Source organism: Tursiops truncatus, chromosome 17 (genome assembly GCF_011762595.2).
Source record: "Tursiops truncatus isolate mTurTru1 chromosome 17, mTurTru1.mat.Y, whole genome shotgun sequence".
Taxonomy (NCBI): Eukaryota; Metazoa; Chordata; class Mammalia; order Artiodactyla; family Delphinidae; genus Tursiops; species Tursiops truncatus.
In genome coordinates this window covers 34,173,071-34,186,641 of record NC_047050.1, presented here as the reverse complement: position 1 = coordinate 34,186,641, position 13,571 = coordinate 34,173,071, and the positions used below count along the sequence as shown (strand labels likewise).

General features: G+C 32.3%; 2 protein-coding genes across 4 annotated transcripts in view; one reads left to right on the top strand and one right to left on the bottom strand.

Moving 5' to 3' along the window:
- Positions 1-11,217, top strand: part of C17H8orf88 (chromosome 17 C8orf88 homolog) — a 42,380-nt gene extending 31,163 nt beyond the window's left edge. For both annotated transcript variants that reach the window (XR_012327263.1, XM_019925421.3), the window contains 2 exons: positions 7,087-7,193; positions 9,353-11,217. Coding sequence is in view for 1 of the 2 variants with exons in the window: in XM_019925421.3 (XP_019780980.1) it covers positions 7,087-7,193; positions 9,353-9,376 (131 nt within the window). In the remaining variant the exon portion in view is untranslated. The remainder of the gene's footprint in view (positions 1-7,086; positions 7,194-9,352) is intronic.
- A 1,347-nt stretch (positions 11,218-12,564) lies between these two features.
- NECAB1 (N-terminal EF-hand calcium binding protein 1) overlaps positions 12,565-13,571 on the bottom strand; it is a 279,084-nt gene continuing 278,077 nt past the window's right edge. For both annotated transcript variants that reach the window (XM_019925422.2, XM_073794583.1), the window contains one exon: positions 12,565-12,716. In XM_019925422.2, coding sequence (XP_019780981.1) covers positions 12,691-12,716 — 26 coding nt within the window. In that variant the 3' untranslated portion in view covers positions 12,565-12,690. The remainder of the gene's footprint in view (positions 12,717-13,571) is intronic.

The window sequence follows — 13,571 nt, the reverse complement described above, 5'->3', positions numbered from 1 at the left end:
CAGTCCCACTCCTGGGTATGTATCTGGAAAAGATGAAAACTCTAATTCAAAAAGATACATGTGCACCCCAATGTTCATAGCACTATTTACAATAGCCAAGACATGCAAATAACCCAAGTGCCCATCAACAGTCAGTTGCCTTAAGAAGATATGGTATATATACACAATGGAATATTAGCCGTAAAAAAGCATGAAATATTTCCATTTGCAGCAACATGAATGGACCTCGATAATATCATAGTAAGTGAAGTAAGTCAGACAGAGAAAGACAAATATTATATGTATCACTTATATATGTAGTTTAAAAAATAATACAAATGAATCTATGTACAAAACATAAATAGACTCACAGACATGGAAAACAAACTGGTGGTTACCAAAGGGGAAAGGAAGGGGAGGAGGGATAAATTAGGAGTATGGGATTAACAGATACAAACTACTATACATAAAATAGATAAGCAACAAAGATTTATTCTACAGCACAGGGAACTATATTAAGTATCTTATAATAACCTATAATGAAAAATAATGGGAAAAAATATATATTTTGTATTTTTATATACTTATGTTTTTATATTATACACAATATTATATATATATATAATCACCTGAAAGTAACACAATACTGTAAATCAACTATACTTCAATTAAAATAAAGAATTTATGTTTTCCTTGGAGCACTACTTTAGTTGCACTGCAGCAATTTTTACATTTTTTTTTTTTTTTTTTTTTTTTTTGCTGTACGTGGGCCTCTCACTGTTGTGGCCTCACCCATTGCGGAGCACAGGCTCCGGATGCACAGTCTCAGCAGCCATGGCTCACGGGCCCAGCCGCTCCGCGGCATGTGGGATCTTCCCGGACCGGGGCACGAACCCATGTTCCCTGCATCGGCAGGTGGACTCTCAACCACTGCGCCACCAGGGAAGCCCTACATTATATTTTAATTGTCATTAAGTTTAAACTATTTTTAACTTCCTTATTATCTTTGACTTGTGAATTATTATAAAGTATGTTATTTAATTTCTAAGATATTTGAGATTTTTCTGGATATCTTATTAATAGATTTCTTAATTTACTTTGTTGTCAGAGAATATAGTCTATATGATTTCAAGCTTCTTAAATTTATTTTTTTATTTTTAGCATTTTTTTAAAGTTGACATATATATTAGTTACAGGTGTACAACATAATGATTTGACATTTGTATATATTGTGAAATGTTCACTTCAGTAAGTCTAGTTAACATCTGTCACCATACATAGTTACAAAATTTTCTTTCTCTTGTGATGAGAACTTTTAAGATTTACTCTCTTAGTGACTTTCAAATATGCAATACAGTAATATTAACTATAGTCACCATGCTGTATACATTACATCCCTGGGACTTATTTTATAACTGGAAATGTGTACCTTTTGACCCCCTTCACCTACTTCACCTACCCCTTAGCCCCACCTGTGGCAACCACCAATCTGTTTTCTGCATCTGTAAGTTTGTGGGGTGTTTTGTTTTGTTTTTAAGATTCCACATATAAGTGAGGTCATACAGTATTTGTCTTTCTCTGTCTGATTTATCGTAATGCCCTCAAGGTCCATCCATGTGTTGCAAGTGGCAAGATTTCCTTTTTTTTATGCCTGAATAATATTCCAGTGTGTGTGTGTGTGTGTGTGTGTGTGTGTGTGTGTGTGTGTGTGTGTATATGTATATATATATATATATATATATATATATATATATATATATATATATACCACATTTGCTTTATCCGTTCATCCATCAGTGAACACTTAGATTGTTTTCATGTCTTGGCTATTGTAGATGTCCTGCAATCAACATGGGGGTGCATATATGTTTTTGAATTAGTATTTTTGTTTTCTTTAGAAATGCCCAGAAGTGAAATTGTTGGATCATGTGGTAGTTCTGTTTTTGATTTTGAGGAACCTTCATACTGTTTTCCTTAATGGTTGCACAAATTTACATTTCCACCAACAGTGCACATGTTCCCTTTACTTCACATCCTCGCCAACACTTGTTATTTCTTGTTTTTTTGATGACAGCCTTCCTAACATGTGATAGCTCATTGTGGTTTTGATTTGCATTTCCCTGATGATTAGTGATATTGAGCATCCTTTCTTGTATATGTTGGCCATCTGTATGTCTTCTTTGGAAAAATGTCTGTGCAAATCCTCTGCCCATTTTTAAATCAGGTTGTTTGGGGTTTTTTGCTATTGAATTGTATGAGTTCTTTATATATTTTGGATATTAGCCCCTTATCAGATATATGATTTGCAAATATTTTCTCCTATTCAGTAGGCTGCCTTTTCATTTTGTTGATGTTTTCCTTTACTATACAGAAGATTTTTAGTTTGATGTAGTTCCACTGATTTATTTTTACTTTTTGTTGCTTTTGCTTTTGGTGTCAAATCCAAAAAATCATTGCCAAGACCAGTGTTATGGAGCTTACTGCTTATATTTTCTTCCAGGAGTTTTATGGTTTGAGGTCGTACATTCAGGCATTTAATCTATTTTGAGTTAATTTTTGTGTATAGTGTAAAGTAAAGGGTCCAGTTTCGTTCTTTTGCATGTAGCTGTTTAGTTTTCCCAATACCATTTATTGAAAAGACTGTCCATTTCCCATTGTATAGTTTTGGTTCCTTTGTTGTATATTAATTGACCATATATTAGTGGGTTTATTTCTGGGCTCACTATTCTGTTCCGTTTATCTATACATCTGTTTTTAGGCCAATACCGTACTGTTTTGATTACTATAGCTTTGTAATATAGTTTGAAATCAGGGAGTGTGTTACCTCCATCTTTGTTGTCCTTTCTCAAGATTGCTTTGGCTATTTGGGTTCTTTTGTGATTCCATACAAATTTTAGGAATTTTAGGAATTTTTGTTCAATTTCTGTGAAAAATGCCATTGGAATTTTGATAGGGATTGCATTGAATCTGTAGATTGCTTTGGGTAATATGGACATTTTAATGATATTAATTCTTGTGATCCATGAGCACAGAATATCTTTCCATTTATTTGTGTCATCTTCATTTTCTTTAATTAATGTCTTAAAGCATACAGGTCTTTCCCTCCTTGATTAAATTTATCCCTAGGTTTTTTTATTCTTTGTTGCAATTGCAATTGGGATTGTTTTCTTAGTTTCTTTTTCTGATAGTTTATTTGTGTATAGAAACACAACAAATTTTTGAATATTGATTTTGTGTCCTGCAACTTTACTCAATTCACTTATTAGTTCTAACAGTTTTTGGTAGAGACTTCAGCGTTTTCTTTATGTCACTTGCAGATAGTGACAGTTTTACTTCTTCCTTTCCAATTTGAATACCTTTTTTCTTTTTTTGGCTAAATTGCTCTGGCTAGGAGTTCTAATACTATATTGAATAAAAGAGGTAAGAGTGGCCATCCTTGTCTTGTTCCTACTCTTAGAAGTAAAGCTTTCAGCTTTTCACCATTGAGTATGTTAGCTGTGGGCTTGTCATATATGGCCTTTATTAGGTTGAGGTATATTCCCTTTATATCTGCTTTGTTGAGAGTATTAAGCATAAACGGATGTTGAATTTTGTCCAATGCTTTTTCTGTATTTATTGAGATATCATATGATTTTTGTCCTTCATTTTGTGATGTGGTATATCACATTGATTGATTTGTGGATATTGAATCATCCTTACATCCCTGGAATAAATCCCACTTGATCATGCTGTATGATCCTTTTAATGTATTGTTGAATTTGGTTTGCTAATATTTTGTTGAGGATTTTTGCATCTATGTTCATCAGGAATATTGGCCTGTAATTTTCTTTTCTCATGGCATCGTTTTCTGGTTTTTGCATCAGGGTGATGCTGGCCTCATAAATTGAATTTGGGAGTGTTTCTTGGAAGAGTTTGAGGATTGGTATTGATTTTCCTTTGAATGGTTGGTAGAATTCACCAGTGAAGCCATATGGTCCTGGACTTCTGTTTGTCGGGAGGTTTTTGATTCTGATTCAATTTCATATTTTCTATTTCTTCATGATTCAGTCTTGGTAGGTTGTATGTTTCTAGGAATTTATCAGTTTCTTAGAGGTTGTCAAATTTGTTGCGTATAACTGTTCATAATATAATCTTATCCTTTGTATCTCTGTGGTATCAATTGTAATGTCTCCCCTTTCATTTCTGATTTTATTTATTTGAGTCCTCTTTTTTCCAAGCCTCTTAAATTTATTGAAACTTATTTTATAGCCAACATATAGTCTGTCTTGGTTACTGTACCATATCTCTGTGAATATAATTTGTATTTTGCAGTTGTTGATGTAACTTTTATAATTGTCAGTTAAATCAAGGTGGTCCATAGTATTGTTAAGATCTGTGTCTTTTCTGGGTTTTCTTTTGTCTAGTTATATCAGTTGCTGAGGGAAGGGTTTTTACATTACCTAATATTTTTGTGGAATTGTGTGTTGTCCCCTTTATTTCTGTCAATTTTTGCTTCATGCATTTTGAAACTCTGTCCTTAGGCACAACACATTGATAATTGTTATCTCTTTATCTAATGTTAAGAGCCACTCTAGCCTTCCTGTTCTTAGTCTTTGTGTGGTATATCTTTTTATATCCATTTACTTTCAACCTATCTGTGTCTTTATGTTTAATATGTATTTCTTGCAGGCAGCATGTAACAGTGTCTCTTTTTATTTGTTGTGTCAATTTATGGCCTTTAATTGCAGTGTTTATCTTAGGAGTGAGTATACTATGGCCCTCAGGCCAAATGCCCAATTTGGAAATTAAATTTTATTGGAATACAGCCACATGCTTTATTTAGTTATTATCTGTGTTTACTTTTCTGCTACAAGACAGAGTTGAGTAGTTGTGACAGAGATTATATGTCCCAAACTCCTCAAGTATTTACTTTCTGGTCATTTACAGAAAAATTTTGCTGACCCTGGTTTAGACCATTAAGATTTAATGTGATATGGTTGAATTTAGGCATATAATTTTATTATTTGTTTTCTGTTTGTCCTCATTTTTGTTTGTTTTTGTTTCCCCCTGTTCTTTGGATTTTGTTAAGTTTAATTTTTGGCATTTAATTATATCTATTGTATTTTTAGCTGTATTTCTTTGTGTTTTTAAGTGGTTGATCTAGGGATTATAATATCTAACTTTCTCAGTGTACTTGTTAATATTGTACTTCATGCAAAACAGTGATGGCAAAACTTTGCAACCATATGTAGTTTCCTTTCCTTTATTTCCCTGCATTGATCTTTTTGCTATAGCTGTATGCATTATATCTCCATACCTTGGAAATCTCACCAGGCAGTGTCAGAAGTTTTGCTTTTCAACAATCATACATATTTTCATAAAACTTAGATAAGGGGGGAAAAAGGAGTCTGTTATATTTATTCAGCTATTTGCCATCTCTCTTTTGTTCTCCTTTAAATCTTAAGATGAAAGACTCTGTCTGGTATCATTTCCCTTCAACCTGGAGGACTTCCTTTAGTGTTTCTTATAGATCAGGTCGGCTGATGACAAATTCTTTTAGTTTTCTTTCATCTGAAAATGTTTTTTACTTCATATGCATTCCTGAAGGATTTTTTTCACTGGCTATGTATAAGGGAAAAACTACACTCCTCCTGTGTTTTCCTCTACTCTCAATACTCTATTATACTCACAACACTTCTGACACTAGATGTGAGGTTTTTCCACATATCAAGCAATTCATTGCGAAACCAGCTTGGTGTCCTATAATTCAAGTTAATTCTGATATAAACTGGAATTAATGTAGATGCCACAGGGTAATGGCCTGGTCACATAAGACTACCCTCCACTTCCGATGACAGTTACAAGTAAAGGTTCCCAAGACCCCCTTCTTGGATTCTGTCATTTTCTAGGACAGCTTACAGAACTTAGGGAAACCACTTTCTTACATTTACCAGTTTATTACATAATTAAGGGTATGATAAAGAATATAGATGAATAGTCAAATGAAGATATACATAGGGCAGGGTTTTGTAGGGTCGCAAGTGCAAGAGCTTCTGTGGAGTTGAGTTACACCACTCTCTGGTACATGGATGTATTCACCCACCCAGAATCTCTCCAAACCCTTTACTTTTTTTATTTTTATGGAGTCTTCAACACGTAGGCACCATCGATCCTTAACTCAATTTCCAGCCCCTCTCCCCTTCTCAGAGGATGTAGGGGTGGGGCTGAAAGTTCCAAGCTTCTAATCATGGCTTGGTCTTTCTGGTGATCAGCCCCCATCCAGGAGCCCACCAAGAGTCACCTCATTAGAACAGAAGACCAAATCACCCAGAAAATTTTAAGAGATTTAGCAGCTCTGTGTCAGGAACTAGTGTCAAGGAACAAATATTAGAACAAAAGACGCCCCTAGTGCTCTTATCACTTAGGAAATTACAAGGGAAAGGATGTTTGTGCCAGGAACAGGGACAGAAACCCATATATATATTTTTTCTATTATTTCACAATATGGGAACCTAGGTTGTCAGTCCTTTTCTGTTGGAAATTTAAAGATTATAGCTCCACTATTTCTGGCCCAGCAAATGGTCTCATATAGACCAAGATGGTGATAGTCTCTGATGAGAAATCTGCAAATATTTGAATCATTGCTCCCCTTGAAGATAGGGACCCTATTTTGGACCTTTTTCACCATTATCTACAATAAATGTTTCTTGAATTTATTGGATTGTATTAAATTTTTAGTAAGTTAATATAAAGACTAGACAGGCTTATTAGGGTTCCATTTCCATAGGCTTATTAGGATCTGAATTGCCCAATAGGTGTTATACCTGTTATATTTTATAAAAGAAGATTTCTTTACTAGATATGAATAAACCAGATAAAAGAAGCAATGCATTACCAAGTTTCTGAAATGTTTCCTTGGTTAATTGGCTTTGTTTCTATGTAAAAGGAAAATTGGAGGCAGTAGATGTTTGTCCGAGCTTTTTCCCCACTTCTCTTTTACATAAAAACTACTTACCATTTTATAAAATAATGGACAGTTAAGGAACATCCAGAAAGAAATGAGCCAAAAAGTGTTCTGGGAGAGTTCTGTGCTTTATAACATTACATTTGATGTTTTGATATCTACAGAGAGAATCAAATACAGCAGAGATTTTCTGTTGAAGCTCTCAAGTGTTTCCATCTGCAGAAAAAAGCCAGACTTTCTGCCTGATCATCCCATTGTACTTCAAAAACCAGTAAGTAGTTTTCTAATTTTGTATTGTTTTAATCCTAAATATTTATCTTTTAAAGATTTTTGTATTGTTTTAATTCTAAAATATGTGTCTTTTAAACCTTTTTAATGTTCTCATTGTGAAATATAATTCAGAAAAGTACATAAATCTAAATGTATAGTATAACCAATTACTGCAAGTAATTACCACTCTGTCAAAAATAGAATGGAATTGTCATATTTTAGGAAATATTTTTGTTTTTCAATTAAGTTTTATAACTCACCTGAAATTGATTTTACTATATGGTGTGAGGTAGGGGTGAAGTTTTATTTTTTTCTGCATGGATATCCAGTCATCCTAGCAATATTTAGCAAAAGGATAGTCCTCTGCCACCTTTGTGGCAATATATTTACATGTGGTCTGTTTCTGGGTGCTCTGTTCTGTTCAGTTACTCCTTTTATACAGTAAAACAACACAACTATTCTTCGACACATCTTTGCTGTTTCTTAGCCCTTTATATTTCTGTGTCACCTCATCAAATTCTATCAAAGTAAATACACACAGTAAATACATACATGTATCTTTCAGGATATTGATTGGAAAGGACATGGGTTTCATGTCAGGCTTGTGTTCAAGTTGTAGCTCCACCTGTGTACTGGTATATTGTTCAAACTTAGGCAAGTCACTTAACGTTCTTGAGCCTCAGTTTTGCAATTGTGATAAGGGGATGATTTCTAATTGTTAGAATTAAATGAAATGTATGAAATTGCTTTTAGCATGGTACTTATCTCTCTTTATGTACTCAGTAGGTGTTGATTTTCATCTTTTATGGTCTTTACTTCCATTTTGACTGGAATTTGAATTTCTTTTATTTATAGTTTTCATAAACACCATTTTATACAGGTAAAGGTGTATAAAAGGTATACAGGCATACCTCAGAGATGTTGCAAATTTGGTTCCAAACAAATATTGCAATAAAGGGAGTCACACAAATGTTTTGGTTTCCCAGTGCATATAAAAGTTATGTTTACACTATACTGCTCTTAGTTGTGCAATAGCATTATGTCTGGAAAAAAAAAAAACTATTTACGTATCTTAATTAAAAAACAATTTAGTTATTTATTGCTAAAAAATGCTAACCAACATCTGAGCCTTCAGCAAGTTGTAATCTTTTCACTATGTAACATTGAAGATAACTGTTCACAGATCACTATAACAAATATAATGATAATAATGAAAATGTTTGAAATATTGGGAGAATTACCAAAATATAACACAGAGACTCAAAGTGAGCAGATGGTGTTGGAAAAATGGTACCCACAGGCTTGTTTGATGCAAGGTTGCCACAACCCTTCAATTTGTAAAAAACACAGTATCTACAAAGAGCAGTAAAGTGAGGAATGCCTGTAGTATTCTACTGAGATGAGTTCAGAATATAGGTATGCTAAGAATGGGTCAAATGTGAGATATAAAATACCTCCTGTGTTCTCCATTTGGGGGATTTCTTACCCTTTGGAATCCATAGCTTTTTTTTCATAATTACAATTTTTTGTATTTTAGTTTATTCATAGTGTATCAATGGCTCTTAATTTAAACTCACTACCTTGCAGACATCCAGCCAATTCTTTTTAAAATTAAAGCATAAATTTAGAAGTTTTTTTCATAATACCTTGCTCACAGGAATATTTAATGAGGTAAAGCATCCTTGATGTTATTTGAATTTTTCTACCTGTTCAGAGATCTTAAGGGCATATAATCCTTGGTCTATAAGAATAAATCTAAACTTCAGTGCTATATAAAATATAGTCGCTTTCTCATTTGAAGGCTTTCCACTTCTAACAACATTTTATTTTGTCAATAGAAGTTTGACCTACGCATTATTTTGAGTTTACTTTTGTTTTATGCATTAATAATATTTTCTAAAAATTAGGTACCACAAAAACAGAACAACGGGTTTTGAATACAATCTAATATATTTAAATATAATATATGTATTATATAAGTTTTACTAAACACAGAAGAACTACTTTATTTGACAAATTCCAGTTACTTAATAGTTTCTATAGTAACATGCATTTAGATCTGCAAACAATAGGTCACAACATTTGGTTTGATAAACTAATTAGTAAAAGGTACATTCATTCAATCTAATTGATAAGTTAACTTTTTCTTCTCTATTACAGGAAAACAACCAAAGCTTTAAGTAGCATTTTGAGAATGTATGTATTTCAAGATAAAGAATTACTAATTTTATATTTTGGACACCTGCAAATGAAGTGGATCTAGTAACAATAACTGTAACAGACTGTAACAATTCAATTTATTTTTAATTTTGATGGTTGGATATTTGGTTTCTCCTAAAATGAGAAAGAGATACTTTAAACAATAAAGAATTTTCTAATCAGTTTCAGCTTTGCAGGCAGTTTCTTGCATAAATTGGGAAGTAACACTGGAAAGTAGGAATTTGGTTAGTGAAATGGGAAGACTGTATTTATAATTTGCATGCTACTTGCAATTTTTGTTTTTCATCACTTGTAATAATGGAATGAAAATGTAAGCTGTAAGGATTCTCAGATATAAAGTATATGCTATGATGTATATATGATACATAATTTCTTGTTGCTTTTAAAGTTGCTTTTGTTTTGTTTCCCACTGATTTCATACCAGCACTTGAAAGGATCATTACAATCTCTCTAGAGGTTTAGAATGATTCAGGATGTTCAATGAATAGTTCTCAGTGATAGGAGGGATAATATTTTAAGAAGTATTTCTTTTCAAATATATGATTGTTCTGTAGGTTTGTGATAATAACAACATTGTCTAATATTCTTTTATTTCCAAAAGAGGAATAATTGAGGCATTTGCAAATAATTGAGGTGCATTAAGTTTCAGTGCTGTAATTTCTTATAACAAGTGTATGGATGAAGAATTTGGAGGTTTAAACTTTTAGCTCCTAGAAATTCTATACACTAAATCTCCTGCAATTTGTCACTCTTGTTAAAAAGAAAAGTTTGTTCCAGCACAGTGTCACAAAGAATTGCTCATATAAAGGTAAGTGTAAACTCTCCCTAGTTCTATCCTCAGATTCTTTCAGATCCCTGGGTCTATTGGCAAGGCATTCAAGGACATCATTTGGCAGAAAGTTTATCTTAAACTGAATTCTGAACTCCTAAAACAAGTACCTTTTTCTTCACTGGTCTTTAGACTTGTTACCCAGATTCAAACTTTAGTCCATGGCAGATTTCCCAACTTGGTCTTTAGTATACTACTTTTAATTGCTTTGTTCACCAGAAAAAGATTGCTTTTCAAGTAGGAAAAAAAAAAGAACCTTCACTAGCCATAAATTTATTGGTTACTTAAAAATGAGTTTACACCTACAGCCCAGTTTTTTACACTCATTTTTGCCCTACTATTTCCCTTTATATTATAGCTTCTAGTATTTATATGTGTATGATTACACACACATACACAAAAATACATGTAATTTATATAAGAGCTGGGGTCATCTCAATAAAAAAATAATTTAAAAAGAGCTGGGGTCAGAATTACCATATAATTAAATTGGTTTGCTTTATTATTTGCCTATTATCCAAGTCTGTTGACTTTAGTTAAAAAAAATATGATCGAACCTATTCCAATTTGGAATCCAAAGAGCCCTTCCATTTAGCACTGTTACTGAGGGCAGACCCCATTTAAAGTCATACTACCATCCTAACTTTGGAAAGTGCCTAGTATCCAAAAGACTTGATGTACTTTCTGAATCTGATACAGAAATGGACTGGCCAGAACAATATATTGATTAGCTATAATTTCTATTTTTGAAATCATTTATAACCAGCGTTTTCAAGAAGAGTTTGTATAGTAGAAGTCCCCGAGGTTTCAAAGTCTTTTGATCCTTTCTTACTGTATATAATCAGAGTGAGACTGCAAAGACTGTTTTATTATCTATTTGCCTTTGTACATATGTATAGCTTATTTGAATAATCATTGTACATCTCCATTCATGTTGTTCTTTGCTTTGTATATAAATTAAAAGAGTTGAACCAGGTGTTGTTTCATAGTGTTTATCATCTTTAGAAATGACCACACACACACAGACACACACACACACACAAACATATACACACACGTGTGTATGTCAATATTTACTACCTATTTCTAGTAGAAGCTATTAAAAATTCTTTAATTTTATTTAGACTAAATGAGGACTGAGAGTACACAAAGGTGTTGGTAAAAGTTAGTTTGAGAAAATATGTTAGGTTAACTTTTATATTTAAAAAACAAAATTTTAGTTCAACCTTCCTTTTTGTCTGAGTTAAAAAAAAAAAGAAAAGGAAAAATTCACCTTATGTTTGTTTCCTGGAAGACCTGTGTTTTCAGAGGAATTTGGCCTAGAGAATAAACAAATTTCTATATGCATTGCATTTTCATTAGCAGCATTTATCAGAATAAAAGAGATTTTATTAAAAATATTTAATTTATGAGCTTGTACAGCAGAATATATAAGGTACATAGTTTTAGTTTTTCTAGTGAAACTGGGATTGTAGTCATTCTAGTGTTGAAACTGAAAAATAGATGTTTTTTGTCCAGTACATATTTTATTATTTCCCTAAAGTTTATACTTGTTTTATAATTCTTTGTTCACTTAGGTTAAAATTTTGGTTTTAAAATATTTTGAAATCATTATTTAAATGCAAATGTCTATTTTTCATAAGTAAAGTTAGACCTCTGGATCATGTGCCAAAAATTTTGAACCACATTTTCTTAACAAATGATATAATGGTGTTACATTACTAAATGGTACCCTGTCACAGAATTGCTCACTTATGAAAAACCAGTTTATAACTTGACAGATGGATAGAGATTCTATTGGTTATAATGAAGATTGGTTTATGCTCATGTATTAATGTTTTTTTAAGCTTAAACAACAGGGATGCACTGCATCCCTGCTCTCTCTCTCTGCATATAAGGATACCAGTCATATTGGATCATGTATTAGCTTTTTAAGTAACATAAAGTGAATAGTTATAGGATCCTGAGTTGGGAATGGAGTAGGTATTACTGAAGAATACATTTCACTCATGGTAAAGCAGATACTTAAAAAATCACAAAACACTGATTTAACCTTTATAGTTTATGACAGATCTACAGAAGCTGTTCTATGAAGTAATAGTCTAAAAGCTCTCACTTTAAATGTTTTTTTCTCTATCATAACAATTTTGTTACTTTATATGTATACTTTTCATATATTATGATTTTGAGACTAAAGGGTTTTAGGTTTATTGTATGTAGCAATACAGCAGCAAATATTGAGGATAATAGTGAACTTTGAAAGTTGAGCTAAAATTTACATGAAAGATAAAATGATAGAAGACATTTAAGAAGAGTGCACATCTTAGGGTAAATATATTTAAACAAAAGTAGAGAGTAGATTAATAAGTACAGAGAATTTTCTAATTCACATTTCAGATAAGAACAGTTGTTTTTTACTTGGAACCATAAAGAAAATGTTAAGGAACAGCTAGTTGTTCAGGATCCACCATGAAGCTGAAAAGAGAAAAAGAGTTTTTTTAAATAATGAAAATAACTGCTAGGGCTAAGTTAGTTCAAGGTGCAAGTCATTCTTAAAGAGACTATTTTCCCTCATCTTTAGTCTGTATAATTACTTATCTTTCAAGTTACTGTTTCCTGACTTGATTGAACTTTCCTGTGCACTTGTTAGTTGTACCATAGCTTTTGGCACTTGGTTCCAGTTTAACTAAAAAGTTTTTGTTATATATGAATAGAGATTGTCTTGGCAATGAGATTATAAACACCCTGAAGATAAAATCATGTTGTTGTTGTTTTAATCTTCCCAGTTCAGAAAGTTTGGGTATAAGTAAGTGGATGTGTTTTAAATAATATTTTTTTAGTATATCTGTATTGTAAAATTAGGAATATTTTCCCCAGTAAATGTAAGTATCCCAAAGACAAACCTATGTCAAAGAAGTAAGATTGGTGGAATGAGGTGAGAAACAGACAAATGTGAAGGATTAAAATTTGTTTTCAAAGCTGTTTAAATAATATACTGACTGGCAATAGGATCTTACTTTCTTATGTATCCTTTTTTCCCATAACCATAAGGCTTTCTCCTTTGCCAAGGGATATTCTGCTCCACAGACCAATTCTCATACTCTTTTTGTCTGGGTGTTTTATGATAGCTTATCAGCATAGGCTCCATATTCCAGTATGCCTCATTTAAGTGATTTTTATATTTGAGAGTTCATAGGAATATATTTTGGTTTATATTTTTGTATCTAGTGAAGACTGGTTTATTTGCTTTATTTATTTAAATAAATTGTTTTATTTATTTTTATTTTTGGTTGAGTTGGGTCTTTGTTGCTGCTCACGGGCTTTCTCTAG